The following is a 27714-nucleotide window of genomic DNA, read 5'->3' as shown; positions in this document are numbered from 1 at the left end:
CTCCCTGACATAATGGAGGTGGATGGGACTCCCTGGGGATCCTTTGCTTGGGGGGGGATAGAATCCCCACCCCTCCCTTGGGATGTGCATGTTGTCACTTCATCTCTCTCCTAATTAAAGGCAGAAGTGAGGCGCTGAGCCCCCAGCCACTGGGGAGGACGGATCCCCTTCCCCAGCTTCTACCCCCCCTGCCCAGCCTGGGGTGGGGGGACGGGACCAGACCATTGTGCGGGGCCCCCGCGGATTGGCCGCCGAGTGCGCTGCAGTGATTTTGCGGCGAGGTCCCATTGGCCGCCGCCGCGCATAAGTTTTTGCTCCGGACAGGAACTTTTCCCAGGGAGGATGGAGTAACCCCGCGGCGGCTCCGCGCCCTCCTCCCGCCCGGCTGCCCCCTCCCCCGCACTGCCCCGGCCCACGGCAGCCACCGCCACCCGGCAAGGATGAAGCTCTGCGGGACTTTCCTCGGTTCGTAGCCATTCGCCGGAGGATGGGGGGGTGTATGAGTGTGTGTGTGTGTGTTGGGGGGGGGGGAGGGAGGGTCCAGAGTATGTCTTTCCCCCCCCCCGCGTTTCTCCTCTAAAGCACTCGAGCAGCTTAACTCTGCTTAAGGCACGCCTCGGCAAAGGGGCTCAGGGCCGACCGGAGTGTGTGTGTGTGTGTAAGTCGCGGACCCACAAACTATCCCATTATTTTAGGGTGGTTTTTTTTCCCCTTTAATGGCATGGTGGAAAGTGGTTCCCCGAATGTGTTTCAGAGCGCAGGTTTCCCGTGTTTGCGTTTAGCAAGCGAGGTCCCGGTCTCATTCCCCCCCAGGCCCAGCTGTGAAGGGCTACAGGTGCGGGGGGGGGGGGGAGGGTAGTGTACGCGGCCCCCGGTGCTCCGAGTCACCGGCGGGGCTTTGTCCCCGCTGCCGCGCGTTTCGCCTAATTACAAAGGACAAGAAGGGAAAGGGGGGTGTGGGGGAAGAGGGAGAGAGAGGAGAAAATCCTGTTTTCTGCCGCTTCTGGTCACAGTTCTGCTGGGGCGGGGGGTGGTGTCTGGTTTGGTTTTGATTGTTGTGTTTGGTTTTTTTTTCCCCTTTTGCACATCGATGGGTAGTAAAGGGGCGAGGGGGTGTTATTAAATATAAAGTTAGTTCGTGCCTGTTCAGCTGGGTGTGTTTCAGTGCCCGCATTAACTGAGGCACAAAGAGGAAAATTTGGGGATAATGCGAGGTGCCTTTTGCGAAAGATGGTGATTGCTCCAATTGTTGTTCTTCAGGGAGAAAAGAGCTCTAGATTTGGGTTAGACAAAGACATTGCCTCTTCGCGAAGGAACCGCCCAAATCAGGGAGAAGGGGCGCGCCGGAGAGCGAGCAAAGGGTTATTAAAAGTTTTTTGTGCCTGTGCATGTTGTTCCATCTGCCAGGGGCCTGTAGTGGGCAGGTTTCTTCGCAACCCTTCAGCTGTTCCATATACAATATTAATGCTGGCCATTTCTATTCGGCATACAACAGCACTAATTGTAGTCTGAGGCATTAAGGCAGCCAGCCCATCTGCATAGAAGCTTTCAGAAAGAAACAAGGAAAAAAAAAAAATCTTTCACCCCCAGCTGGTAACCGGAGAAGTTCGTGCCAATTACAAATGCATAAAGTTTGAGATCTAATTTACTTTGAAACAGACTCAAAGAAGCCAACGAAATGCAGCGCGACGGTTTTATGTCTGTATTTACACAGGCAAATGCAGTTTTATTTTAAATAATCTCAAGCTCGAGACGCTTGATTTGAAAACAGGAGCATAGTAAGATTTAAGAACAAAAAATATATAAATTGCAAGGGAATCTACTTCTCAGAGTCCTTCTGGTATTCGCTCCCGCAGGCGATAGGCAGGCAGGGACCCTCGGAGCGTCCCCCTCGAGCAATGCTCCGAAGGCAAAAATACGGGAACACTTATTTTATACCTCTCTGCCGTACGGCTCCCAAGAAGCGGCAGCTCTTTCAGACCTGGGAACGCACGATAATTATCCCCTCCCTGAAAACAGCTGCAAAGTGACTCTGTAGTGACCGGCCAAAAAATAATAAAAAAAAAAGGTCGAAAAATGCTTAAAAGGGTGGAAAAGGCTTTAAAGGCGGGCGCGGCCGGAGCTGTCCGTGGTGCTGACCCGCCGCTGGGCTGGGCCCACGCGTGGTATCGCCTCCCCTCGCGAGCCCCTCCGGCGGGGCGGGGGGGGGGGGGGGCGGATGGTGGGCCGGACCCAGAGATCTTCAGGGGGTGGGGAAGGATCTGGGGGCTGCGAGACGGGAATTCCTGCCGGTTGCTGAAGTTGTCGGTGGTAATTAGAAACCGCGGGTGAGGCGCCGCTTGTTTGCAGCGTTTTGGGAGACAGGAAGGGGAAGTCTGGGGAGTTTGGGAACAAAGAAAAGCCAAACCCCCTCTCGCAACCCAGAGCTTGGTAGAACGGTATCAAAGCTATCAGCTGCCTTAGGGCTCCTAGGTGTGTTGCTTGTTAATAAATGCGACAACAGCAATAATACAATTCATCTGTGCTAACACTCGGAGGCACAGGTATGTTTGTATGTGCTGTGTATGTCCATCTACATGCGGTGTGCGTGGACACGAATTTCTGTGGAAACACATGCAAGTAAACACACTCCCCTCCTGCCTTCCAGCCTATCCATTGTGCTTTTGTTTCTCAAGTTTTAGCGTCACGTCTCTAAATGAAATAGCGGTGGAGAGGACCAGGCAGCATTGTGAGCGGAGAGGAGCTGAGTCCTCCCGTCCCTCCCTTTGATTCTATCGCGGGTGCAGAACAATGGAGATGCAGTGTAGCACCAGGCCTGCTGCCTGCAGATAAGAGTTTAATAGAATTTCTGAATGCCAAAGGTTTAGGATGTAAAATATCCCTGTCTTTGCGGTGTGTCCAAAGGAGATAGAAAACGGCTTTTCAGGAGTACTCTCTGCTGAATACCTCCTTTATGTTTAATGGTTTAGGAGCACACCAGGCTTGCAAGCTGTGGAAATGGGCATCCTAAGAATCTCCAAAGCGGCCTCAACTGTTTAAAATTAGTATTTCTGTCACCTGCTCCCCAAGAAAACGCCCGAGATGGGAAATCAAATCACTCTCCCCTGTAACAGTCCATGGGTGAGAAGGGGCTGCATCCAGCCCTCGGGCAGCTTGAGAGGGTTTTCCCCTTCCTGCCTGTACCCAACCTGACCGGGGCAGTGGGGAGCTGGAGGGGGGCGGCTGGGGCTCCCGCAGCTCTGGAGCTGGAGTTTCCCGCAGGAGAGCTCATCCCCAGCAGGATTCAACTTTCCCCGCTAGGCTCTGCTTCTGCTCTCTAAAGGCTCCTGGGGTTTCCGTCCATTTGTAAGCTCCCGCATCTTTTCGGAAGTCTTCATTAAAATGACATTAAAGTCTTAATCGTCTCGGTGATGCTGAGGACGGCGTGAGGGTGCTGGAAAATGCGCTGGGTAGAAAGGTGACCACCCCCCCGCTCATCCCACCCCACAGCACGTCTGTGTTTTCCCCAGCGATTTCCGGAAAGTTGCAACCCAAGTGCTAATGCTCCCGACCGCCGGGGGCGGGGGGAACGTGCTAATGCCCTTCCTGCGCCGGGTGCCGGGGTCTCTCCCCAGAGCCCCCCTCTCCCTCCAGCTCGGCGAGGGCTTTCTCCTCCCGGGGTGGCCAGATCTCTGCCGAACAGGATCATTTCCAAGGAAAGATGATGTTAGGTCCTGGAAAGTGCGGCTCTTTCTGGGAAGAAATGGCAGAACACGCACTTCTCTCGCTTAGAAACAACCCCCAAACTATTTTAGTCACCGCTTTCTTTTAGGACTTATCCTTGTGTTATTCTCCTTCCCGTCACGAAGCCCGAGCCGCGATCCCTCCTGCCCGGGGTGAGGCGATGTCTGCTGGGAATACGTTGTGTCATTTATTTTATTTTATTTTTTTTTAAGGGGAGGAAAAAAAAATATTTATATACCTTTTAACCACTCGCTTTTGAATATGTATATCAGCTAATATGCAATACTTCCAGGTTCATAGAGGCGATAAATTTCCAAGTCTGTTCTTTATGGTGATAGGTCATCTTCCTAACCACCAATAAATATTGTAAAGTACTTTCGCTGGAGCTGTGCTAACCCAGGGCATCTGTCACTCGCTGCTTGCTGCTATTAGGAATTATTGGGCCGTACCACGCGTTGGGATGCGCGGGGGGGGACACGGCACGGCGCTTGTCGCGCTCGCCGTCCTTTTGTGTTGCTGCTATCAAAGGAGCCCCGAGCCTCGCGCATATTAATTATGAATCAGCTCGGGTAAAATCACTCACCTTCTGCTGGGGCTCGGAGAAGGGAGGGGGGGCGAGGCGAGAGGGGCTGGCGGGGCTGGGAGAGCCCCAACTCTCCGTGCACTCAAGTCAGCAGCTCCATCTCTCTCTCTCTCTCTCTCTCTCTTTTTGATGCTATACTGTAAATTTATTTCACCTCAGAGAGTAAACAGATATATTGCAACCCCAAGGGTTCATGGGTAGTGTATTTACAAAGGGAAGGCGCAGCAAGCCCCCTCTGTGCCATTTCCATTAATGAGAGCGGTCATTAAGTAAATGAGACATTGCCTTTAGCAGGCTTAAGAGTTCACACACTAAGGAGTATCAGATATTTAATTGAAACCAACAACCCGTCTTACACGCGTGTTACTGGTGTAGGGAAGTGGGCTGCCCTCCAAGAACTCTCCCCCCACAACCTCCCCCATGCAAATTTCATGATTGGTTTCCGTGATGTCATTTTGCAAAGGGGCAGACAATAGCTGTGGGGAAAGGTAAGTCAATATTATGTTCTTTCGCTGACAAAGGCAGATAATGCTGGCTTTTTTTTTTCTTTTCTTTTTTTTTCTCTCTTTTTTTTTTTTTTTCTTCCCTCCCCTCCCTTGGATTGAGACAGAGGGGAAAGGCTTTCGGAGCACACAGTTGATGTAAACAGACGCAGGCGTTTCGCCTTTAGAGCACGAAGGCTGGGTTGTTGTTTTGAAAATTGCACTGGAGAACCGAGGGGATTTTTATGATGATCATCATGCTCCTAGGTCCATCTTTGCTCGCTCGCTCTCTCGCTGCCTGCGAGACGCTAGTGGACATGTTATGCTTCTGACTGAAAAGAGGTTGAATAAGACGAGAAAGGAGATTTATTTTAAAAAAAACCAAACAAACCCAAAACCAACCAAAAAGCACAACATCGAATTCAGCCGGGAAACTTTCTGAATATTTCTGGAAGAGGATGCTCGCCGGGTTTGCGGACCGCGGGATCGGCGGATGTTTATCTGGAGGGAAGCGTGCGCGGTGTTAGCAGAAGACGCTCCCGGGAGGAGTTTGCGCTGCCGGCGGCGGCCTCCGCGGCCGCGGAGCTCTCGGAGGTGCTGATGGCGGTGCGCGCCCGCGGTGCGGGGGCCGGGGCTCCGCGCGTCCCTCTCCGGGCTCTCCCCCCCGACCCGCCCCAGCCCCCTTTGCTACAAAAACTCCGGCCCAAGTCTGCAGTTTCGTACTCCTCGGTCTGTGGGGAGCTCCGCGCCCCGCGGGGGGGGCCGCGCTGTGCCGGCCGATGGACGCGTGTGCGGAGGGCTGGCGTTTGCCCGCTCAAGTCGCCTGCCGGGTGCTTGCTCTTGCCACTGGCAGACTTTTTTTAATTCATTTTTTTAATTCTTTTTTTTTTTTCTTCTCTCCTCCCCCCCTCCCCCCCAATATTGACCACTTTAGAGTTCTCTATTTATAGCAGCGAGGAACAAGGGAAGTGTGCCATGTTTGTGGATTTCTCTCTATGCGTTGGCCACGGCAGAAATCTGCGGGTTCTTATTTTTAGCTAGCTCGGAAGAGGCTTTGCTTGGCTAATCTCTTTATCAATTTTAGCAAAGTTTTTCGTTGTTGCCGTTGTTTTGTGGCTAATTTGAGGGGAGGGCGAAGGGAAGGGGCTGAGGTTATGTTTGCTCTGCCATCGACCCCGGCGAGTTAGGCTGAGTTTGGGGCGCAGTTTGCCGGAGGGTAGGACCGACCCTTCCCGGGGAGGCGAGCCCGAAGGGGGGTGTCAGCACCCTCCGAGGCTCCCCCACACAAAGGGGCAGGTCGTGGGGGTTCGTCCCCCTCGGAGCAGAAGGTCTGGGGTGTGCGAGACCCCCCCGGAGCCGAGCTGCCAGGGACGGGGATGGGGACAGGCTGCCCCCCGCTATTGTTGAGCTCTCTCGCTCCGAGCAGCCGCTGAAAACAAGTGTAAAAAGCCCAGGCTAAATCCTCACCATCGCCCTGCCGCTACTTTTAGTTATTTTTTTTTTCTTTTCTTTCCCTTTCCCTCTCTCTCGTTGGCTCATCTGCTGTTATTATCAGCCTTTTCCATATGGCCACTTTAATTAATGTCAGACAAAAGGGGGTTGGGGGGGGGGGGGGAGGAGGAATCCAGGAATTAGAGTTTATAGTTGGTTTGTCTCTGATGCTGTCATAGAAACCAGAAGCAAAGATGCCGCCTTTCCACTTCTTTGTATGATCCTGTTTATTGTTCCCGAGCGGCGCAGATTGGAGCAGGCGCATGTTGCACAGCGCAAACCATCGCCTGCTGCTGCGGCCCGAGAAACCCGGGCACGACTTGTCCCCTTCGGCTCTTTCTCTCTCCAACCTGCCCGCCCTCTCCCCTTCCTTCCCCTCTTTCTCCAAGAATAACTTGCTTTTGCTTGCGTGTTTTTATTTCTTTTAATTTTTTTTTCTTCTTTTATTGCAAGTCGTTTAGGGATCTGCGGGATCCCAAAGGCGAGAAAAGTAGGAAAACTCGGGAAAGTTGGGTTTACCCCTTCCCATAAAGCAGGCGGGAGCTGCCCCTTGTGTCCCGGCGGAGTTGGGGTCCGTCTGTCCCGGGGTGCCGTTACGGTGGGGGGGTCACCGTCCCCCGGGGGTGGGCGGCCGCGGCCGGGGGTGGCAACTTCTCGGGGCTCCCGTCGAGGAGGGGTCTGGGTGGGCAGAGCTGCTTGTCCCCTGCGCAGCCCCGAGCAAGGGCCCGTCAATTCGCGTCCCCCTCCGCAGGGTCGCCGCCGGCCCGCGGCAGCGCTCGGGGGCGGGGGGAGAGGGGGCAGCGGGGGCACCTCGTACCGTAGGCAAGCCAGAAATTCAGCCCCCCGTCCCGCGAGGGGGATCCCCGGGGCTTGGCCCGGCTGGAGGGGTGTCCCGCTGCGGGACGGTGCTTCAGGTCACTGCCGAGGGTGGCGTTGGTGGCTTTAAGACGGAGGTGCCCCCTCCCCTTTGGGCAAACCCTGGGCTGGAAGCGGGGGAGAAGCCTCTTCCCTTGAAGACCCCAGACCTCCCCCTTTCTTCCCCGCCCTCGGTGTCCGGTCCCGCTGTCCCCGCGCTCATCCTTGTCCCCAGAGGAGGGACGCGGAGCACGGGGAGGGCAGCGCGGGGGTCGAGACAGCGCCCCCCACCCCCCCTTTTTTTTTTTTTTTTGTTGTAGAACTGGGCCAGGTCGGTTAATGGCCCCGGGCTGGGGTGGGAGGGAAGGTTGGGTGGGGACGGGACACAGCGAGCCCAGGTGCCTTCCAGCTGGGGACTGGGGGAAGTCATTTAGGCCGGCGACTAACCCAGCGGGGCCGGGGCTTTCCCCCAACAACCCGAAGGGGCGAACTGTGGGTCGGGGGAGGGGGGAGGCGGGGGAAGCTCCGGCTCCGCGCCCCCCGCCCGGTCCCGTCCCGCGGCGCCGAGCCCCCGGGGGAGCGGGCAGCGGGGCGGCCCCTGTTCCTGGCAGTCGGATGATGAGGGCAGGGCTGACTTTGCAAGACGTAGCTCGGCGTCAGAGCAGCTGCCATTTTAGCAGACAGTGCTAAACTCTCCCCCCCTCCCCCCCCCCCCCTTCCACCCCCCCGGGAGCCTCAGCTTTGGGGTGCTGCCTTCCAAACTTGGCTTCTCGATGGGGCATGTTGCTCTTCTTGGGCTTCGCGGGGGGGGGAGCAGTGCACCCTGAGTCAGCAATACATCCTAAACAGGCTGAATTAACGCAGGTTTTGGAGCTCGGGAATAGAAACTCTTCTTCCCCTCCCCCCCGCCCCCCCCCCCCCAATCCCACCGTGGTTCTCCATCAGGGCTTGAGGAGGGCGGGTGAGTTTATACACCTGAGCCCCAAAACTCAGTTGGTGCAAAGCAAAATGGTCCCTATCTCCCTATCCGGTGAGGGGTAGAGCCCACCTTTTGCAGCCTGGGTGTGCTTGTTTTGCAAGGGGTGCTGGCATCCACCCCCGTCGAAGGTTTGGGGGGACCCTTTGCCCCCCGAGAGCCGGGTGAGGAAGGGAAGTGGCAGGTTTACAGTAAAGGCTGGAGCGTGTGGGGGAAATCGCCACGGCTGGGCTGGGCTTCCCAGAAGACAAGAAATCAGCCGTGGGAAGGGGAGGGAGACGGGGGAAGCATCGCGTTACCGCCGGGAAGTCAGATGTGAGAGTTTAATGGCAAAGCGGGGGGCGATACCCCGTCTCCCCTTTGCTGTGTGTGTGTGTCAGTTTCTAAATGGAAGGACTTATTTTTGCAGCTGTAAAGTGTGCGGCTTAGTTGCTAGAGCTCTTCCCTTAATGACAAAGGACGGCTCCGTCAGCACTTTATAGCTGGTCCCTTTTCTCATACTCGGGAGCTGAGGGTGGAGGATCCACGCTGAAAATTTACGGAGCTGGGAATACATCTCACCGTGCGTCGCTCTCCCACGAACAAATCCCCTCTTTGAGTTATTTGTTGTGCAAATGCAGTTTACGCCTTGGCTGTGCAGACAGAGATGCTGACACCCGTGAGGGAGGCTACGATGGCCCCAGATCCCAGGTTTATTTAATTTTTTGGAGATAGCCCTGCAGCGTCTGTGTGAAAGGCACTAGCAGGCTGGGATTAACTCCCGCCCGTCCTCTTGGTTTCCAGGTATTTTTAGAGATTTGACGGGGCAGAAGTTGCCGTCAGGAAACTTTGTTGTTCCCACCTTTCTTTTCACCTCTGTCCTGGGTTTTGCTGGTTTCTGCAAAGAATAACTCCAGCACCTACACACCAGCACTGGTCTCCCCGGGTGTGGGTTGCAGAGTCCCCCGGTGTCTCTGACACCCCTAAGGCTGGTTTGTGTGAAACCTCCAGCCTTAAAATAGCCTGTATTGCTTCTAAAGCTGTTTACCTTTACAAAGTAGAAACTTGACCCACCACCTCGTCCTTAGAGAGGAGCTCATGGTGTCAATAGAGAAGCGTGGTGATAAGGACACGCCATGGAAAGTTTCTGGGATGGGAGAAATGCCCTGAAACACCTTGCTCCTTGAGTGAAATGAATTTACATGAGATTCCTGCTCTGGGATCAGGGAACCGGGTCATGAGTAATGGGGAAGAGCAGGGCTGGGGCATCCCTTCTGCTTCCTTCAGAGCTGGGAGGGAAATCTGTCACCCCCCACTCCCTGCAAAGGTTTTCACCAAGGAGAAAAGTGCTTTGTGTGCGTATATTTGGAGGAAGAAAGTTTCCCCTTTGGGCAGGTTAATCAGGGGAAGGGAATTTCCTAAAGTGCCGCGTTTGCCCTTGCAGAGCTCGGGAGCTGCTTCGCTGGGAGCAGCCGTGCGGTGGCTTGGCCCTTTGGGACAGGGCTGAGACCCCAAAGGTGAAGAACAGTTTCCAAGTGTCTCCTCCCCGTGCAGGTTCTCTGGGCTGCCCCTCTGCAGGACGGCATCCCCCAGCTTCTCGGAGCTGCTTTGCCGCAGCATCCTGTGCGTGAGGGAGGTTGTTTCCGCCCTGGGAATAGCCGGAGGTGGGCACCGAGGTGAGGAAGGCATGAACGTGTGTTGAACACTTATATTTGAAGAAGGTAAACATTAAAACATCACCTGAATGGAGCAACTCCTTACAAACTTGAAACATTTTGTGGATTTTCTGTGGACTCTTCTATAGAAGGCACAAGCTGGAGTTTTAAGGGAAAATGGCTAAATATACAACCCAAAATGTTGTTTTTCTATTGTTGAGCTTTTTCATCCCTATAATACTTCTGTGAGGCTTTGCTGTGGTTTTGCAGGTGGGGATGGGGAGGGAGAGAAGGTCTCTGGGCCAGAAAGGTCCAGACTAACAGCCTGGGATCTTCGCGTGACATCTTGGTCCCTTTTAGCAGGAGTTTGCCCTTTGGGGGGCTGTATTTTGAACATCGCTGGCTGCTTTGTAAAGCCGTGCCTCTGCCCGATGCCTGGATGAAACTGGTCCAGCCTCCCCGCTCCTCTGCTTGATCCCATCGGAGCATCCCGGCGTATCGATTGCCGCGCACGCGTTCAAACGCGACTCGGATGCCGGTGTGTTTTCTAGCAGCGAGGAAATGAAGTTAGCTGTGAAAGCTTGTCCCGGGAAGGGTGGTCTGGTGCGAAAGGAGGTCAGGAAAAGAAACCGGGACTTTCCAGGCACAGTTAAGTTGAGGAAAGGGTGGCCAAGATCACCTTGTCCTTCTACCGGGCAGTTCCCAGCAAGTGTCAGTCTTCAGGCAGAATAATGAAGTGACACACGCTGTAATACTCTGCTTTTCATTTTGGTTTGGTTTTAAAAAAAAAAAATTAATATAATTTTCACCTGAATTAAAATACTTTTGATCTTTGTCTTTCATTGAACTTTTTGCTTCAGAGAGAATAGATTAATAAACACTTTCAAATGGAAAAACATAGTTTGGAAAGGTCCCCCTTTTATCTTGAACACAGAGCTTTAATGCTAACCTGGGCATGGGCTGGCTGTCCCTCAGTTCCTTTTGTCTTGCTTTTTTTTATCTTAACAACAATAAATTTGCTTTTAGTGTGATCGTGCTGGCCTTTACTGGTCACTTTTTATTCTTTCCTTTTTTATTTTGAAGTCAGCACATTAAAAAAAAAAAAAAAAGAAAATTGCAATGTTATTTTAATCAGACCAAATGAAAGAGCAAATCAGAGTGAGAATTTTAATCTGCCCCAAGCAAAACTGCCTTGTACATCTGTCATGTTGGGATTAGTGGAACTCTTTAAAGAAGCTGAAGACTTTTTAAACAAAGTATTAAACATTTGTGACCTGATTTCCATTCTTACAATATTCTCATTAATAAGAGTGCAGGCTGAAAGACATCTGTTGGGTCCTATTTGTTTTAAGAATATTAAAGAATAATAAGAATAATGGAGGGGTGGGGCTGGGGGGGAGGAATCTAAATGTAACATTTAGAGGCAAATCTCCAGGCTCCAGTTTTCCAAAGTGATTCTGGGTCTAACTTGGGTGGGGGGAAACCCGAGCCTTGGTAAAGCCCGTTGAGTTGGACACGCCGTTGTTGGTCTTGCTTGGCCAGTTTAGGCTGTTAGAGCCCGGGTGAGGCTTCTCCGGGGGCGGTGAGCTTCGCCTGCTGCTCCATCCCTGCTACAGTAGTGGAGAACCTGAGGTAATATCTAGTCTGAAATGAAAAAGAAGCAGAGATGCAGCCTTAAATCGTACACAAATACGCCTTGTGTGTGTGCAGCACCTGCACGCGCCCGGTGCTGCCTTGGACCAGCCGGAAAACGGAGTAGGCAGAGAGTGAAAATGTCATAGAGTCATAGAATGGTTCAGGTTAGAAGGGACCCTACAGATCACCTAGTTCTAACCCCCCTACAGTGTCCTCCTTGGGTTCCCTGCTTGTGTTTTGTTTGATGCTAAGGCGGTTAAAGTAAATGGCCCAGCTTGGACCCCTAAGGGAAAAAAAAAATAAAAAAAAAAAAAAATGCCAGGCATGTGTTCGGTAAAGTACTTGCTGAAAGGAGCCTTCGCTATTAACATGGGTATATGGTTTAAGAGAAGGTTGCTGTCGACTGCAATCTTTGCATCTTGTTTATGCTTGCTGGGTAAAATATTAACTAAAGCATCTGAACATAAAGTTCTGGTGTGAAAGAATATCAGCAGGGGAGAGCCATATGGTGCCAGCCTGCTAACAAAATACCAAACGCTGGAGATTCCTTTTTGCAGAAGACTGAAAACTCTCGTTCCCATACATAATACATGAGTTCACGCCTTTGATTACTCTAAACATTAGTCCAAGCGGTACAGGCGTCTCTTTGGAGCTAACACAACTTAGGGCGCGCAGTTCTCTTCCCCCCTCTTCCTTTACATAAAAGAAATCGATGTCGAGCTGTTAAGATACAAATATCCAATATGCTGTAAGACAATATGTTTCCGAAACTGCTGCGTAAGCTGCCTTGCCTCTAATTAAATATAAACTGCAGTAGAGACTCGGGTTTCTTCGTTCCTTTGCTTGAAACCATTTGGCGAGTGCGTGGCTCTCCCTAGGACAGCGTTTTGGGGAAGTTTCTCACCGCTCGTGGGTGCGATCAGACCTTTCGGATCGATGCCGAGGACCGTAATGGTCTCTCCGAGCAGCAGCCCGCGGGCGCGTTTACCTGAACGCTCTCTGCCAGCCAAGGAGTCAGGTGTATTCGACAGCCACGGATTCAAACCCCGCATTAGGAGGATCCCCTGGTGAATATTATTATAAGGTACAAGAGATGGCTCTGGGGGAGCTTTCATGCACACAGTATTTAAAAACCAAGGTATTGCTGGCAAACTCTGTAGGTGACGCTCTGAGCACTTTTGAATTTCTTTTTTTAAACAATCCCTCGAAACCAACAATTTGATGCTGAATGACTCTGCGTTGCGCTTGTCGCCGGGATCCCTGAGCCTGCCTTGTTAAGTTCTGTGATGAGTACCTAATTACCTGTGCGCAGGGACACGCACATCATGCTCAGAAACCTCCCCAGCAGCTGCCTTCGGTTAAGCCGCGTTTCAGAGCCGGGTTCTTCCCCTTCCCTTGGTGCTCTCCAGCCGGGAGAGGCAGCTCTGCGGGGTGGAAGGGGACGCCTGTCTGGCAGCCGTGGGTTTGGGGCCAAAGCTTGCATTTGCATCCCCTGTTTCAGCTCTTGGGCATCCAGACCCTCTTGGGAGAACATCAGGTTTAGCACCGAAATGCAGAATTGGGCTTTCCTCTTTTGGCACTGACTTTTCCTGTTCTGGCTGTACAGGCAACATGGGGTGATGGGATGGAGATGAAGCCAAAGTCGAAACCCTGTTGGCTGAATGTCTGGTGAAGGTTTTGGGGCAGGGAAGGGTCGGGTCTGTGAAGTCGCATCCCAAGGGGAGGTGGCTGCTGTGAGCTGCTGGGGTAAGTGAAGGTGTCAGAGGGGCTTTGAGAGAAGTTGCCTGATTTCAGGCAAGCGCTTTGGAAAACCACCTTGTAACGGGGCTTGAAGCCTAAGGAAGAGCCTTCCTGGGGCACCCAAAACCCAAGCACCTGTGCAGGAATGAGAGAAAACAAATTAATTCCCTTCCCTGCTAAAGGCAAAAAAAAAATATCTTTATTTGTAAGAAAACAAAAGCCTTGGGTGGGACGTATTCTGGGTAAAGTTATCTTGGGCAAAGTTAGCCCAACTCAAGTGGCTCTGCAGAAGGGAAAGAAAGTTTGTGCCCCTGGGAACTGATGTGGCCATGAGCGCGGCTGGAGTCCCAGCTTCTCCGGCTGATGTTTCTCCTCCGTATTTCTGAAGCTTTGCATCTAGCGAGCTTCTGGCAAGCGGAGTTAAAGGTTTGTTTGTTGCCCTTGATATTTTGATGTAATTAGTCAGCAAGCAACTAGCAGCTTTTGCCCAGAGAAATGCTCTCTCCAAGAACACAAGTGACAGGAGAGGATTAATAGCCTTCTGGAGAGAGCTGCTCTGGTTTTTTACTTAAAAAAAAAAAAAAAAAGGGGGGGGGGAAGGGGGGGAAGAGGGGCGGGGGAAGTGCCTGCGAGCCATGTTGTTGCTTTAAAAAACAATGACAGTCTAAACAGTTAACTTTGCCTGCAGTGTATCAGAGGAGCAAGAGGCTGTCAGCTCCTCTCCCGTATCCCCTAGAAACTTTCGTCTCCCCCCTGTCGCGGAGCCGCTTTCCCGGCGGTCGGGGAGCCCCGTCGCTGCTGTGCCCAAAGAGCAGGTCGGGCACGTTGGCAAGCAAGGAGGAGAGGAAAGACATCCCAGCAGAAAGGGGAGGACTGGGAAAAGAAGGGTCTGTAGAAGAGGAAAAACTTCCCAGTTAGAGGATATGAGCTAGTCTGGGGTTTCTCTGCTCCCGGCTGGGCACCGGGGTAAAACCGGTGCAGCGCGGGGGGCTCAGACGGCGCGAGCGGCTGGAAAGGGGGATGAAAGCTGCTCTGAGAGCACTTCCCATGGGCACCCAGCTGCTGCCCCGGCCGTCCTCGTCGTTGTCCCCACTTCGTGTTCACAAGCAAGCGCAGGCTGTCGTAGGAAAGACGGAAAGGTATCACTCGCCTCTATTTAATTTCAATTACACGGGGTCTGCAGGAGCGCTAAGAGTGGTGCCAGCAGGGCTATAAACTTAACATATTTGATGATTCTTCTTCTTTTCAAGCAAGCGGTGCACAGCAGCCGCCCCATTCAGCGGTGATAATCCTGGGGGGCCGTGACATTCCGGCTGGCAGAGTCGCGCGCTGCGGCGGAGGCTCCTTTTTAATAAAGGCATTTGAAGGGTCAGCTTAATCACCTTGTTTCGTGGCAGGCAGTGCGGCACCCGGTGCATGCCCCCGGCCCGGGAGGCTTGGACTGGAAATGGGCTTTGGTTTGAGCGTACCAAGCCCGTGCCAGGAGGAGGGATGGTGGTGGGGGTTGTGGGGGGCCGAGAGCCAGCGGGGGCTTTGCAGCGCTGCCTCTTACCCCGGGGAGTTGTTGCTGCGTGATGATCTCACCTCCTTTTATGCCTTATTGCTTCTGTCTATCTACCTCCGTATGACACACGCTTACGTGTCAACTTTTCACTTCTTATATGGCAGCAGAGAGGAAAGGCTTAATATCATAAAGACAAGCTGGCAGCTGGGAAGGAGCCCACTTAGTCATCTAACTTTGCGTCAGAGGCGCTGCCAGCCTCTTCCCCGGCTCTTCCAGGCAGCTTCTCCCTCCTCTGCCTGACCTGGTGTCACACGTGGTAGAAATCCCCATCCGGAAAAATCAACATCGTTTGCTCCAGCAGGTGGTGGATGCCACCTGCCCTGTGCTGAGGGCAAAAGGGTTGGTGTCCCTCAACCACCTCGGTGTGCCCAGCTTGGGGCAACAGCAATCTGGGGTTTTGCAGCTCTTTTGCCCAGAACTCACAGGGCCAAGGGGAAGGTCCCAGAGCAGATTCGAATTCACTTGGGCTGTGACAACCAACACTGGGGCATCTCAGGAGGTTTGGAGCCCAGAAGGAACTGAAGAGTCAGTGACAGCTAAATCTATCGATGACTGAAATGATAAAGATCAGTTCGTATCCCACCTGTTTCTTTTACTCTTTCCCTACACACTGAGGGAATCTTTAGTTGCTGCTGAGAAACATACTGAGCTGAGTGATGTGTTGCCCTGTCCCAGGAAGGCTGTCGCTGGCTTTTCTCACTTGCTATTTCTCTATGCGAAGAACCTCATTTATTACCTCTGCTTTACACATTTGGCTTCCCCCGAGCACGCAGCCTTGTATCCCCCTCTGCAAGCACAACGCTCCGGCTCGCTCTTCCTCTTCTCTCTTGACTTCCAACCTGATGATGGAGCAGCTTGGACACAGGGTGTCAAATACCTGAGCTGGGTCAACGCGTCCACCTTGGTCTGTTTGACTTCCATCCACGTTGGGACTACCTCCCTGTGCAGGCGCAGGCCAGCCGTGAGAAAGGGGAAGCTTTGCTTGCGGCAATTCCTGATGCCTCCTTTTACCTCTCAACCTGCTGGGGTGGGCTCGTGCTCCCAGGGTGGGGGGACAACGTGTCTCCATCCCCATGGGGGAGGAGACGCAAGCCAAGGTCTGTCTGGCACGTGGCTGCTGGCGCTGGGACCACTGCCACGGTGGACGTGGAAGCATCACCACGCTGCTCTCCCCAGTTAACCCTTCTAAACAGCTGGGAGAAGGAGAGATGAACAAGGTGGGGGGCTGGGAGATGAAATCCCCTAATCTGGTTTGTTCCTCTGCATCCGTCATCTCATCGTGGCTGCTTCCCCACCGACCCCTTCCTCAACCACCCTTCTCACTATTCACCTTCAGTCCCAGGCGTCCTATTGCTGCACCGGGGCCCCTTTGTACAGCACAGATACACCGTACACACACACACACACAAGATGCTAAAGGGCTTCCCAGACAATCTCAGGTGGGGAAGGACATCTGTGTCCAACACCAGCAGTACCAGGGGGCTTACATACTCCTTGTGCCCGCTGTGCTCACCCCACCCAACCTCAGCAGCTTACACAGGTTGTTTTCCCCTCACTGAGGGCTTCTGCCTGTCGGCAGCACCGCGGGAAGTGTTTTACAAGACTGAAGATGCTCTTGCAACCTCACCCTGAGCCATCGACTCGTTCCCTTCGGCGGCAGCAGCACATCCTGGAGCTGCTTCCTTCCCCCTGGCCCAAGACACGCTTATCCAAAACCAGCTCTCAAAAGTCAACCGCGATGAATTCTCCTGCTGGTGTTTCGACACATTGGCTCCACGGAGGCTTTCGATTCGGTACGAAAAGTAATTATTACCGGGGTGCAGTTTAGCAGTTGTGTTTTACAGCGCTGGTAAGGTTAAAAGAAATAATAATAATAATATAAGAAAGACTCAGCCAGAGTAACTGCCTGCAACATGCTATTTGCATTTTTAAGGAAATACTTCTTTGAGACAGCTTGGGTGAAAGGTCGGCATTTGCATATAAATGGAAAAGAAAGTGTGTGATGCTGGAAGTTACATCTATATTATTTTCTCAGCAGTGAGCTGCCGTTTCAGAGATTAAGGGACGTGGTTTGCATTTGGCTTTTATTGAATAGAGAAGGTACCAGGAAAGCCAAATTAGAACAAAATAATGAGGAAAATGTGTAAGAAGAAAGAAAAAAAAAAAAAAAAACCCATCCTGTTTCTCGGAGATGCTCTCCTGCGCGCCTGACGTGTTACACGCCTGCTTGCACACGCGCCGGGCGCAAGCAGAGGAGCATTGCTGAGCAGGGCTCCCCCGGCGCGCACAGAAGGATGGACGCTGGAGACGGAGCCGGTGGCAGGAGCTGTCTGTGCTGGGGATAAGCCTGGTAGAGGGGGGGATGCTGGCACTCGTCATTTGGAAGTGATAAACCAGGATTTGCTTGATTTTTTAATTTTTTTTTTATTAATTTTTTTGTTCAGGCTGAGGTACGTTTGGAGAGGAATTTATCAGCAGGCTCGTATGAGTTCCTGCTATTGCAGTAGGAAGAGGCACACTTTGGGCAACTCTTTGCGGCTGGCAGGGTGAGGGCAAGAGGCAGAGATGCCCATGGCTCAGGTCTTGCTCTCATCTTGGAGGGCGTCAGCATCGGCTGAGAGCTTTTTGAGGCCCTGCTGTTGCCCTGGGCCTTGTGAAACCCCAAAGGGATTCTCCAGTGGAGAACCTCATCACCTTTTCTCCACTGTTGGTGGCCCTGCTCTCCGCTCTCAGAGCGACTTTGCATTTTGACAGCTCCCCCAAGGAGCTGGGGGAAGGTGGGATGTTGACCGATGTCCATTCTTTATTCTTTTTGATCAATATACTTAAGAACAATGCACAGACAGCAGTGCTACTGTGGGCATGCGGCATTTATTCCCCTCTTGAAGAGTACACAAGTGATACGAGGATGGAAGGTGAAAACCACCGCCTTTTACCTCTTCTGCAGCACTGTGTAGCGTGCTTCTGCCACTTTGTGGGAAAAGAAAAAAGACCCTAATGAAAAGTCTTATTAACTGGCCATGAACGCTGGAGCATGAATATTGCTCTTAATGAGGAGAGACGGTAGCCTCATTTGCTTCCTTTGCATCATAGGTGCACCGAGGGCTTCAGCTCCCGTAGCTCTGGGTGATACAGAGAGACAGGGTGAAACGTTGGTCCTTCCCTAGAGCACTTCACGGCTCGCTGTGCCGAGCTGCCGGGCAGGGATGGAGAGAGGGGCCTGGGTGAAGGACAGAAGCACAGCCATCGCAGGGGTCTGGGGGTGCCGGGTCCCATGGCAAGGTGATGTTTGTACCTTGCTCCTGGTGGATCTTTAACCCGCTGCTGAACCTCAGTACCGAGCCCTTTGCTCCCTCTCCAAGGAGCGGGTTTCGGCGCTTCTTCCCTTCCTATTGCAACATGTGTTTGGGAAATCTGAATCTTGTGATTAAGCCAGTTTCTCCTTGTCCTATCCCAGGACTATGGGAAAGGGATGATTCGGGTCTAATGACATGATTCTGCCCCTCTAATCTGCTTTGGTGAGATGCCACCTGGAATACTGTGTCCAGTTCTGGGACCCCCAACATGAGAAGGATGTGGACCTGATGGAGCAGGGCCAGAGGAGGCCACGGAGATGCTGCAAAGGCTGGAGCCCCTCTGCTGTGAGGACAGGCTGGGAGAGTTGGGGGGGTTCAGCCTGGAGAAGAGAAGGCTCCGGGGAGACCTTAGAGCCCCTTCCAGTCCCTAAAGGGGCTCCAGGAAAGCTGGGGAGGGACTTTTTACAAGGGCATGTAGCGACAGGACAAGGGGTAATGGCTTTAAACTGGAAGAGGGGAGATTTAGATGAGATATCAGGAAAAAATTCTTTGCTGTGAGGGTGGTGAGCCCCTGGCCCAGGTTGCCCAGAGAAGCTGTGGATGCCCCTTCCCTGGAGGGGTTCAAGGCCAGGCTGGACGGGACATTGAGGAGGTGTCCCTGCCCATGGCAGGGGGGTTGGAACTAGATGATCATTAAGGTCCCTTCCAACCCAAACTATTCTATCACTCCCCTTTCCCATCCAGGACCTGGCAAAGAGACTTCAAAAGCATCCAAAGCCACTGTGGTATCAAGGGGCAAAGCGTGAGTTGGCATGGCTGAGGTAGCCGCAGGACTGACACAGCCACCTGGGCAGAGGTGGCAGCTGATGGCATCAAAAGCAGGATGAGCCAAGAGATGAGGTGGCATGGGGCCGGGAAGGAGGACTTGAGTCACTTGTGCTTTGTGCATTGCTGCGGGAGGGAGCCGAGGCGGGGGATGCTCCCGGGGCCGCTGGCTGGCCCCTGGGCACTACAGTGGGAATCGCTGGAAGGACGGAGAAGGAGCAATAGTGGCATCGTCCTAGCGATGACCTGTCTTCTCCCCCTTTGCACAGGCAGATGGAAGCCCTGGTGCTCCCCTCCTCTCCTCTGTGTCCCAAGGACCTGCGGAGTTGAGCAAGGCTGCGCTCGGCTGTCGGCAGCAAACACCTCTGAGCCGTGCTGGTGCCGAGCTTGTCGCTTAGTTGGTTAGCAACGCACCCCGTGCTGCAAGCATCCGTTTGGCAGTGAAAGCACTAGAAAGGTTTGATCCTGCTGAAATCAAAACTCTTCCTTTCCTTTGGGTAAGGGGAAAATGAAAGATCAGAGTGTGCATCACAGATTTCATAACCTTTGATGTTGCATCCTGTGGTTCGGTAGCACAGTGGGTTAAGCCAGCATTGTGCGCTTGTCAGGGCTGTGGGATCAAAAATTCAGCTCACTGGTACAATGAGTTGTTGGGCCTCTGAACAGCCACGCAGTGCAGCAAGGCACTGTCCGGCTCTGCGCTTCATGGAGAGGGGCCATGGCTGGGGGTGACACGGGGATGAGGAGCAGCGAGCCCCAGGCTGGGGGAGTGGGATGTGCTGGGTCAATGTGATGATGGAGACAGGGGGCAGGAGAACTGGGAGACTGAGTGCTCAAGTCAACTGCCCAGAGACCAGCCCAGGGTGTATGGGCTGAGATATACATATGCCTCACCAAGGGCAATGATGTTTGTCAACCTGCTTTAAATAAGAGTCGCTGTTAGAAAGTACAGGGTTGCCGTGATTCTTGAACGTGGTGGAGAGGATTCCCCAGGTGCTGGGGGAAGACGACCATCTCCCAGTGTTTGCTCCCCGTTCACTGGTTCCCCGCTTTGCTGTCGGTGCAAACGCAGTCACAGGGCCAGGTCCCTGCAGCTCAACCCCAGCTTTATAGGAGAAAACTGCTCATGGCTCCCTCATTTTTCCTTTTATAGACATTATAACCTGTTTGGAGCTTGTCCAGGTAAGCTCCCCAGGTGAGAGCATCAAAGCTCAACATCTGCTTGGTGGTTGCCAAGCTTCTTTCCAAACGTGCTAAGGAAAAGTCTCTTTAGATTGTCAAACGAACAGCAAAGAACGTCCCACAATCCATCTGGCCGTGCTACGTCTCCCATCCATACATCCCATCCTAACCGATTATTAAATCATATTTGCTGATAAGTATGAGATGTAATATCTATTACACAGCTGTTAAACTTTCAATTAATATGTTTTAATGATCAGTCATTTACTGTGCAATATACAATTAACATCCGGTATTAAATCTTAAATTAAATGCATGTTTGGGAAGCTAAATTTGAAGCACTGAATATAGCCGTGCCGCAGTAAACAGCGATAATTGCATTGAATAGACGGTATTTCTGTGCCCTGAGAGGGGGTTAAACCAACACTCCTGGCATCAGAGAAGAATGGAGAAGAATTGCTAAAGTAGCTGGGTTCTACTTTTTTTTTCCAGTGTATCTTGATCCCTATGGAGGTTTTAATCCATCTCCCTTAAAAAAAAAAAAAGCCCCCTGACGCATAACTGCCGCACTCCTGCGTGCGTGAAGGCTGAACTGGCAGCCACTTGTGCAGGGTTTCGGCTCGGAGGAGTCTTTTCTTGGCAAGGGTTGGGTCAGGAGCGTGGGGCAATTAGTCGGGCTTCAGGCCGGGTTGGGCTGTGCCGAGTCCTGGGGGGCCTGTGCAAGGGGGTTCAGTGGTGCAGCCGGGAGCTGAGACTGAAGCCTAAAATTAAAGATAAGACTCGTGTTGCATCCAGAATAATAGAATCATAGAATGCGTTGGGTTGGAAGGGACCTCTAAAGGCCATCCAGTCCAACCCCCTGCAGTGAGCGGGGACATCTTTCACTAGATCAGGTTGCTCAGAGCCTCATCCAGCCTGGCCTTGAATGTCTCCAGGGATGGGGCCTCCCCCACCTCTCTGGGCAACCTGGGCCAGTGTCTCACCACCCTCAGTGTAAAGAATTTCTTCCAGAGAAGAGAAGCTCTGGCTGCACCGTGGTTTTGGGGCCACGCAGGAAAGCAGTTACTGGTGTTCTCCAGGCAGTGGCTGGTGGCCACAGAGAGCAGCGCGTGTGGGTGATGTGCTACAAAATTCACGGGTGTTAGGCAGCAAGTGGTGCAGAGGGGGTGGAGGGGCCCATGGGTGGCTTTTGCAGCTTAGAGAAGATGTAAAATTTGGATTTGAGTTTTGTTTGTGTTTTTTTGGTTTTTGGGTTGTTTTTTTTTTAATTCATATGAAAGATGGGGTCCGAAGGGCACCCTCCAATCCCTGACACTGTATTTGCCCTGAGAAGTGAGCCCGCGTTGTCTGGTGGGACGCTGAAGGACCCAGCCTGTTCTCAGCTCGTTGCTGCCTTGTCAACGCAGGGTTCACCTTTCCCATGAAAAATGTGCCTGAACAAAGATGAAGAAAAATCTTACTCTCCTCCTTTTCCTTTTCTTGCAGTTGGGGGAGCAAATGAAGATGGATATGTTTTTCTTCTAGTCTTTCAGTTTAAATATGCAGTGACACGTCTTATGAGGAAACAAAGCCTTCATCTTTACTCTAAGGACCCCGTTTCTGACCCCATCACTTTACTATAGCAGAAGTAACCTCTGCGTAGCTTTGGAGATGGGGTGGTGCTGCTCTCGCAGCTGGCAGGCAGCCCACAAACGTAAGGACACGTGTGGGAGCAGCATCTTGCTTCTATTTCTATTCGCCTTCTGTACCCCAAAGCTTCCTGTGAGGCTTTTTGGGTTTATTTTTGGGGGAACTTTCTGCCGTTCTTTAGGACGTTTAATTGTTATTATTTTTTTCTGGCAAATGAATGCTTTCTTCTTTCTTTGGTAATAGAAAATAAAACACATCCAAGTCTGATTAACACTCTGAATTGCATGTGTTTCCTCCCAAGTTTCCCGATCTTTTTGTCTGGAGTTGATGAGGGTGACCCAAAGGTTTCATGGAACTTGCTCCTTCGTGCCAGGGTTTTGCACAACTTGCAACACTTTGGTTCAGAGCTGACTTTGCTCAGCTGTTATTTCTGAAGGACAGGAGGGGACAGTTAGTTTCAAGGTTCGGGAAAGAACCTAATTCAGAAGAGGACACCCTGATGTTTTGGTGGTGGACTGTCATAAATGTTGATGGGGAAAAACAGCCCGTCTACTGAGGGACCCCAGTGCGCGATCCAGTCCTGACTGAGTGGTGGCTACTGAGGATGGAGGCGGTGGGGGAGAGCTGGTAATTTCCTTTGGGATGTGAAGGTCAGGCAGCGACCTACCAGACCAGCTGAGCATCAGGTTCCCCCTATTTCAAGGGGGAACGGATGCAGGTGCTCCTGGCTGTGAGCTTTGGCTGTCCCAGCTCGGTGCCAGGAAGGGACGCCAGAATGTGTTGTTCCCTCCAGGATCTGCTTGGCTCTGCAGAGGGATCTGGACAGGCTGGACCGATGGGCTGAGACCAATGGTATGAGGTTCAACAAGGCCAAGTGCTGGGTCCTGCACTTGGGTCACAACAACCCCATGCAGCGCTACAGGATTGGGGCAGAGTGGCTCAAAAGCTGCCCGGCAGCAAAGGACCTGGGGGTGTTGGTTGACAGCCGGCTGAATACGAGCCAGCAGTGTGCCCAGGTGGCCAAGAAGGCCAACAGCATCCTGGCAAGTATCAGGAACAGCGTGGTGAGCCGGACTAGGGAAGTGATCATCCCCCTGTACTCGGCACTGGTGAGGCCCCACCTCGAGTACTGCGTTCAGTTTTGGGCCCCTCGCTACAAGGACACTGAGGTGTTGGAGCATGTCCAGAGAAGGGCTACAAAGCTGGTGAGGGGTCTGGAGGACAAACCTTATGAAGAACGACTGAGGGAGCTGGGGTTGTTTAGCCTGGAGAAGAGGAGGCTGAGGGGAGACCTTATCACCCTCTACAACTACCTGAAAGGAGGTTGTAGAGAGATGGGGGCTGACCTCTTCTCCCTGGTGACAAGTGATAGGACGAGAGGAAACGGGTTCAAGTTACGTCAGTGGAGGTTTAGATTGGATATTAGGAAACATTTTTTCACTGAAAGGGTTATTAAACATTGGAATAGGCTGCCCAGGGAGGTGGTGGATTCACCATCCCTGGAGGTGTTTAAAAAAAGGGTAGATGGGGCACTTAGGGACATGGTTTAGAAGTGGCTTTTGTCAGGGTAGGTTAAAGGTTGGACTTGATGATCTTAAAGGTCCCTTCCAACCTCAGCAATTCTATGATTCTATGCTTCCTGTGGGCAAAAACTTGCATGTGAGGCAATATCTTGCATCTCCTCTTGGGTGGCCCAAGTAGGGGTTAAAAGAAGTGTCCTTCACACAGCCAGTGAGCTGTGTTTCTGCTGAACCCAGGGTCCAGAGGCGAGGTGGAAAGGGCACAGCCATCAGTGCAAGCTGATCCTCTCCAGAGACCAGATGCATTTAAGCAGCACAGAGTAGAGGAAATCTGATTCGTGTGTTGACGGAGATGCCTCGGCCATCTGAACCGGGCTGGGCAGAGGGACGGGAGTGGGCAGGAGGATGATGAGCTGGTGCGGCCAACGCACCTTCAGCCTGGTCAGGGCTCTTCGTCCCAACATGCCGCCCCTTCCCGTCCTCTTGCTCGCAGGGATGACAGCACGGGGAGGTTGGGACGGGGCCTGCGACAAGGACAAGTTGGCATCTTGGGCCAGATTTATCGCAGCAGCTTCCGGAGCTCACCCTTAGCCTACGACTTAGGCACACGTGAGCAAAACAGGCCCAAAGAGGATAAGTGTGTGTCTGTGTGTTTTGCTATTTTTTCCTCCTCGGGATTGAATCTCACGGCCTTAACCTTTCAGAAATCTTCTAAAGCTCTCTTTAGGGTTATCTTGCATGCAGGATCCATTGGTTCTACAGTTTAACCCCCTCTCTGCTCCTGTCCCCACTGCATCCCAGAGAGGATGCTCCTGCTTTAAAACACACTGCCTGGGAGAAGGATGCTCAGGGAAATGCTTCAGATAAGCAGGCAGGCTGTACTGTCCTATGAATGTGGCATAGAAACACCCTTATTTCTTCGTATTTGATGGTTTTTCCCCTCTGTTCTCCTTTCTTCTGTCCCTTTCTAGCTTCTTTCCCACATTTTGCTTGGTTTTCATCATCTGCCTGGCCATCTGTGCCTCCCCGCTCCCCTTTCCTCGGAGCTTCTCCAAAGCAGAATAACGTTTCAGCAGCTCTTGGATTTTGTTTCCAAGGCCTGTGCCTTTCCTGTGGGTCCAGGCTGGAACACAGTGCTTCAGACAGGGTTTGGAGTAGAGTCTCCAACACAGATGAAAGCTAGAAAGGTCCCCCCAGCTGCCTTCCTGGCTTCAGAACAGCTCTGGTTTTGGACAAACGCACAAAGGTGACTTTCACGGTCATCTGTCTTAGGCACTCACTTGGATTGTACGTCACCACAGGATCGAATTATCCCAGTGTTTCAATGTACTCATTCTTGCAAGAGCACTGTGGGTTATACTGGTTGTTTCTTAATGTCTTGTAGATAGAGAACAGACACAGGCAGGGGAGAAATAAATGCCCTAGCTATTTGCTGTGCTTTCTCCTAAAAGCTGCTTTGTGGCAGAGTAGATCCAAAGTTGCTCGGCTGGTGTCCTACGCAGCCAGCAAGTTATCCGTCGCTGGAAACACCCACCTTCCACAGGTTTCCTTTGGCACGTGCGAGCCTTCTCCCTGCTTCCCCTGTCTCTGAGATCACCCCGATAACAGAAGCATCAAGTCAAGGAGGCACGGGAGCCTGTTTGGCAGAGGAAGCGGAGCCTCCGCCCTGAGCTCTTCCCCAGGCAATTAGCAGCCTGAGATGAATGAATCTACAGGCATGTGTGTAGCTCCTCACGTGCCTCCTTCCTGGGGGATGCTCTCCTTTTTCCTTTGCATCAGTGGTAGAAGATGAATGGAGCAAGACTTGGAGGACAGGCGGTAAATTATTCAGTGCTCGATGCCAGAGGGAGCCGCAATTAGAGATGCGAGGGGAAGGCTCGTGGCGGCGGCGCCCAAAGCGACAGTGGTTTGCCAAGGTGAGCTGTGACGCTGAGGGCCCGCAGGCGAGAGTCCGGGGGGCAAACGCTCTTGATCTCATGGCCGTGAGCAATAACTGCGCGGGAGGGGAAGTTATCATAATATATAATAACTGCGCCACGCAGCTCCCGCGCCACGGCAGCTCCTCCACGCTGGCCCAGCCGCTGTGGGTCCATCCCTGTGCGGCAGAGCCGGTGCCTGGCCCCTTGGAGATGTTTGAGGTTGTACTAGATGACAGGGAAAGTGCCAAGAATCTGCTTGTAAAGTATGTATTTCCCATAAACTTTCTCTTCGGATGGAAGCTCCTCGCTGCCTGCCCTCCCTTGCTCCCAAAGCAGCTCTGTGTCCGAGAGCTTTAACTTCGAGATCTGTGTTTTGCACCTTCACTGCGTGTCGCTGTAATGACCCACTCCCAAAACGCTGGTGTCACCGAGAGTTGTCATGGAAACCTGCGTGGGGATGCCACTCGGCTCTCAGTGATGTCCTGCTAATGGGTCCCCTCCACTGCTTTAGATGTGTGAATTTTTGTGAAAGATTAAAAATTAACTTCCTCTCTGGGAAGAGAAGAGAAGAGGGTGTAAGGGAGAAGCCCTTTGCTGGCTGCCGTGGGCACCGTGGGGTCCCTGGGCCGGTGCTGGCAGCTGCCTTGCCCAGCCCACCAGTGACACTCGCTGTTAATGCTGCGTCTTCCAACTGAGGACCAAGCTGAGCAGCACTTGGTTGGGGTAAGCTGAGGCTGCACACACAAATTCTTCATAGCTGGGGCTCTTGGCCTTGGTGTGGGCACCGTGGTGTCCTGCTCGGGGCTTGGAGACCCTCAGGCAGGATTTGTATGGCCATTAGAGAAAGCAGGCAGCAAATATATGTTGCATTTTTGCCTCTGGTTGATGCTGCTGATGGGGTGTCGGGCTAACTCTGTGTCCTGACCTCGTGTTCCTCTTCCCCTCCTCAGAAAATGAGTTTCGGGGCGAGCTGCTGAATCAGAGGTGGACCTGTGGAGAGAAGATCAGCAGCTGCGAGGGAGCCGCCAGCCTGCACGGCACACGCATCAAGGTGAGCAAGAAAGCCCTTCATCCTCCACAAGCATGCACTTTTTTTTTTGGTACGGTGATGCCCTGCCCCACGTGTTGGCCACAGGATAAGGGCCGTGTGCTGCTCCGACCCTTATGGACCAGGTGGTCCTGGGGGAATGGAGCCTTTTCTGTCCCCAAATCAACGGGCAGGACTTGGGAGTCTCTGTCTCCTTGTTACAGCTGAACATGGTGAATCCGGGCAAAGAGGGCTTCCAGCTGTCAAGATTTGGCTTTGGGTCCAGATATTTAAATCCTTCCCTTCCTCCCCGGTCCCATCCTTCAAGGATGGCTCAGAGCTGGATATTTAGGTCAGTCCCAGGCCTGTTAAAATAGGCCCTTTCTCCAAGGCGCCGGCTGGTCGGAAGAAGCCCCTCGTACGCCAGGTGAAGCCATGGTGTCTTTGGAGGAGACAAGCGGGGCATTCATCCCCACCGGGACCCCGGGCGGCTCCTGGGGGCTCAACAGAGCCACTCATTTACTGCTGCAGCTGTGGCTGATGAAAGAGGTCCAGCCAGGGCTGTCAAACCTCCTGGCAGATTCACTGCCAGCAGATTAGGAAGCTTTAATTAAGCATAGAACTGGGCTGCTCATTACGCAAATGGCACTTCCTGTCCCATTTTGGCCCCTCGGTAGCGAGGCACCATCTCAGACGGGTGGATGGACCCACCTGGGCGGCGGAGGAAGCCTTTCTTGGGTGACTGATGTTACCGACTCTTCCTGTATCCCCAAATAAACCGAGCCCTGGGAAAACCCCAAACCAGCAAAAATCCACCCTTAAAAATCATCCTTCTTCACTAACGAGCTGTCAGCTGCAAGCAGGTGTCGCCAGGAAAGCTCACACCTTCTTAGAAAGCAGAGTAAGCAGTTGTTGCTATATTTAAAACGAGCTCAATTAAGGCTTTTCTATTGAACCTGCCAAATAAGCACTTAGATTAGATTTAATAAGATTGTTGTATGTTAATAAAGCAATGATTACAAAAGGTAATATTCCTACTACCTGGTGCTCATCTAGCGCTCTGCCTCTGCCAAGCACGTTGCTGGTATTAACTGTTTCTTGCAACCCCCAGCTCTGCTTATCTGTGTTTTTAATGGAGTGACTGGGCTGGGGGGAGTGGAGGAGGTGTGGGGGGCGGCGTCTGAAGTGGGAGCGGGATTTGGGGACCTGCAGCCTTTGGAGGTGGTAGTGCTGCTCCTGCAAAGCCGGGTCCAGGAGGAGTGCCACCGAGGGATGTCGAGGGTAGGCGAGGGCCTGATCTCTTCCTGCCTGGGGTGCCTGAGTGAGAGCGAGATGAATTCTGGTCCTTTGTTATAAAAACTTCAATAGGAAGAGGGCGGATGAGGCTGGCTTTGATAAGGCTGTCGCCGACTTTCTATGAGCAGCTTTCCCCATGCATTACTTTAAATCCATTTAGGCAAATTAAAAAAAAAAAAAAGTATTTCTTTGCGTATCAGTGGAGCAGCATGTTTATTTTCTGCTATGTTTTCCTAAAATCCAGGTAGAACTTAGGATAGTTTAGGCTTGGATATTGTGTATATGCAGCCCTCTTACCTCTCAAGGGGGAGAGAGGTCTCAGTCCCTCTCCAACCGT

The 27714-nt window shown here is 52.5% G+C and overlaps 1 protein-coding gene across 6 annotated transcripts in view; it reads left to right on the top strand.

Annotated features, from left to right (window-relative positions):
• The first annotated feature begins 341 nt into the window (after positions 1-341).
• MYT1 (myelin transcription factor 1) overlaps positions 342-27714 on the top strand; it is a 69808-nt gene continuing 42435 nt past the window's right edge. For 2 of the 6 annotated variants that reach the window (XM_074605033.1, XM_074605031.1), the window contains exons 1-2: positions 342-465; positions 26005-26105. In XM_074605033.1, coding sequence (XP_074461134.1) covers positions 441-465; positions 26005-26105 — 126 coding nt within the window. In that variant the 5' untranslated portion in view covers positions 342-440. Of the gene's footprint in view, positions 466-4738; positions 4795-4904; positions 5383-26004; positions 26106-27714 lie in introns of those variants that run through there. The other 4 variants (XM_074605034.1, XM_074605032.1, XM_074605035.1 and 1 more) reach the window with 3 other exon arrangements.

The sequence above is a fragment of the Larus michahellis genome, chromosome 12 (genome assembly GCF_964199755.1).
Source record: "Larus michahellis chromosome 12, bLarMic1.1, whole genome shotgun sequence".
Taxonomy (NCBI): domain Eukaryota; kingdom Metazoa; phylum Chordata; class Aves; order Charadriiformes; family Laridae; genus Larus; species Larus michahellis.
The sequence above is the reverse complement of the archived record's forward strand: the minus strand, read 5'-3'. Positions and strand labels throughout refer to the sequence as shown.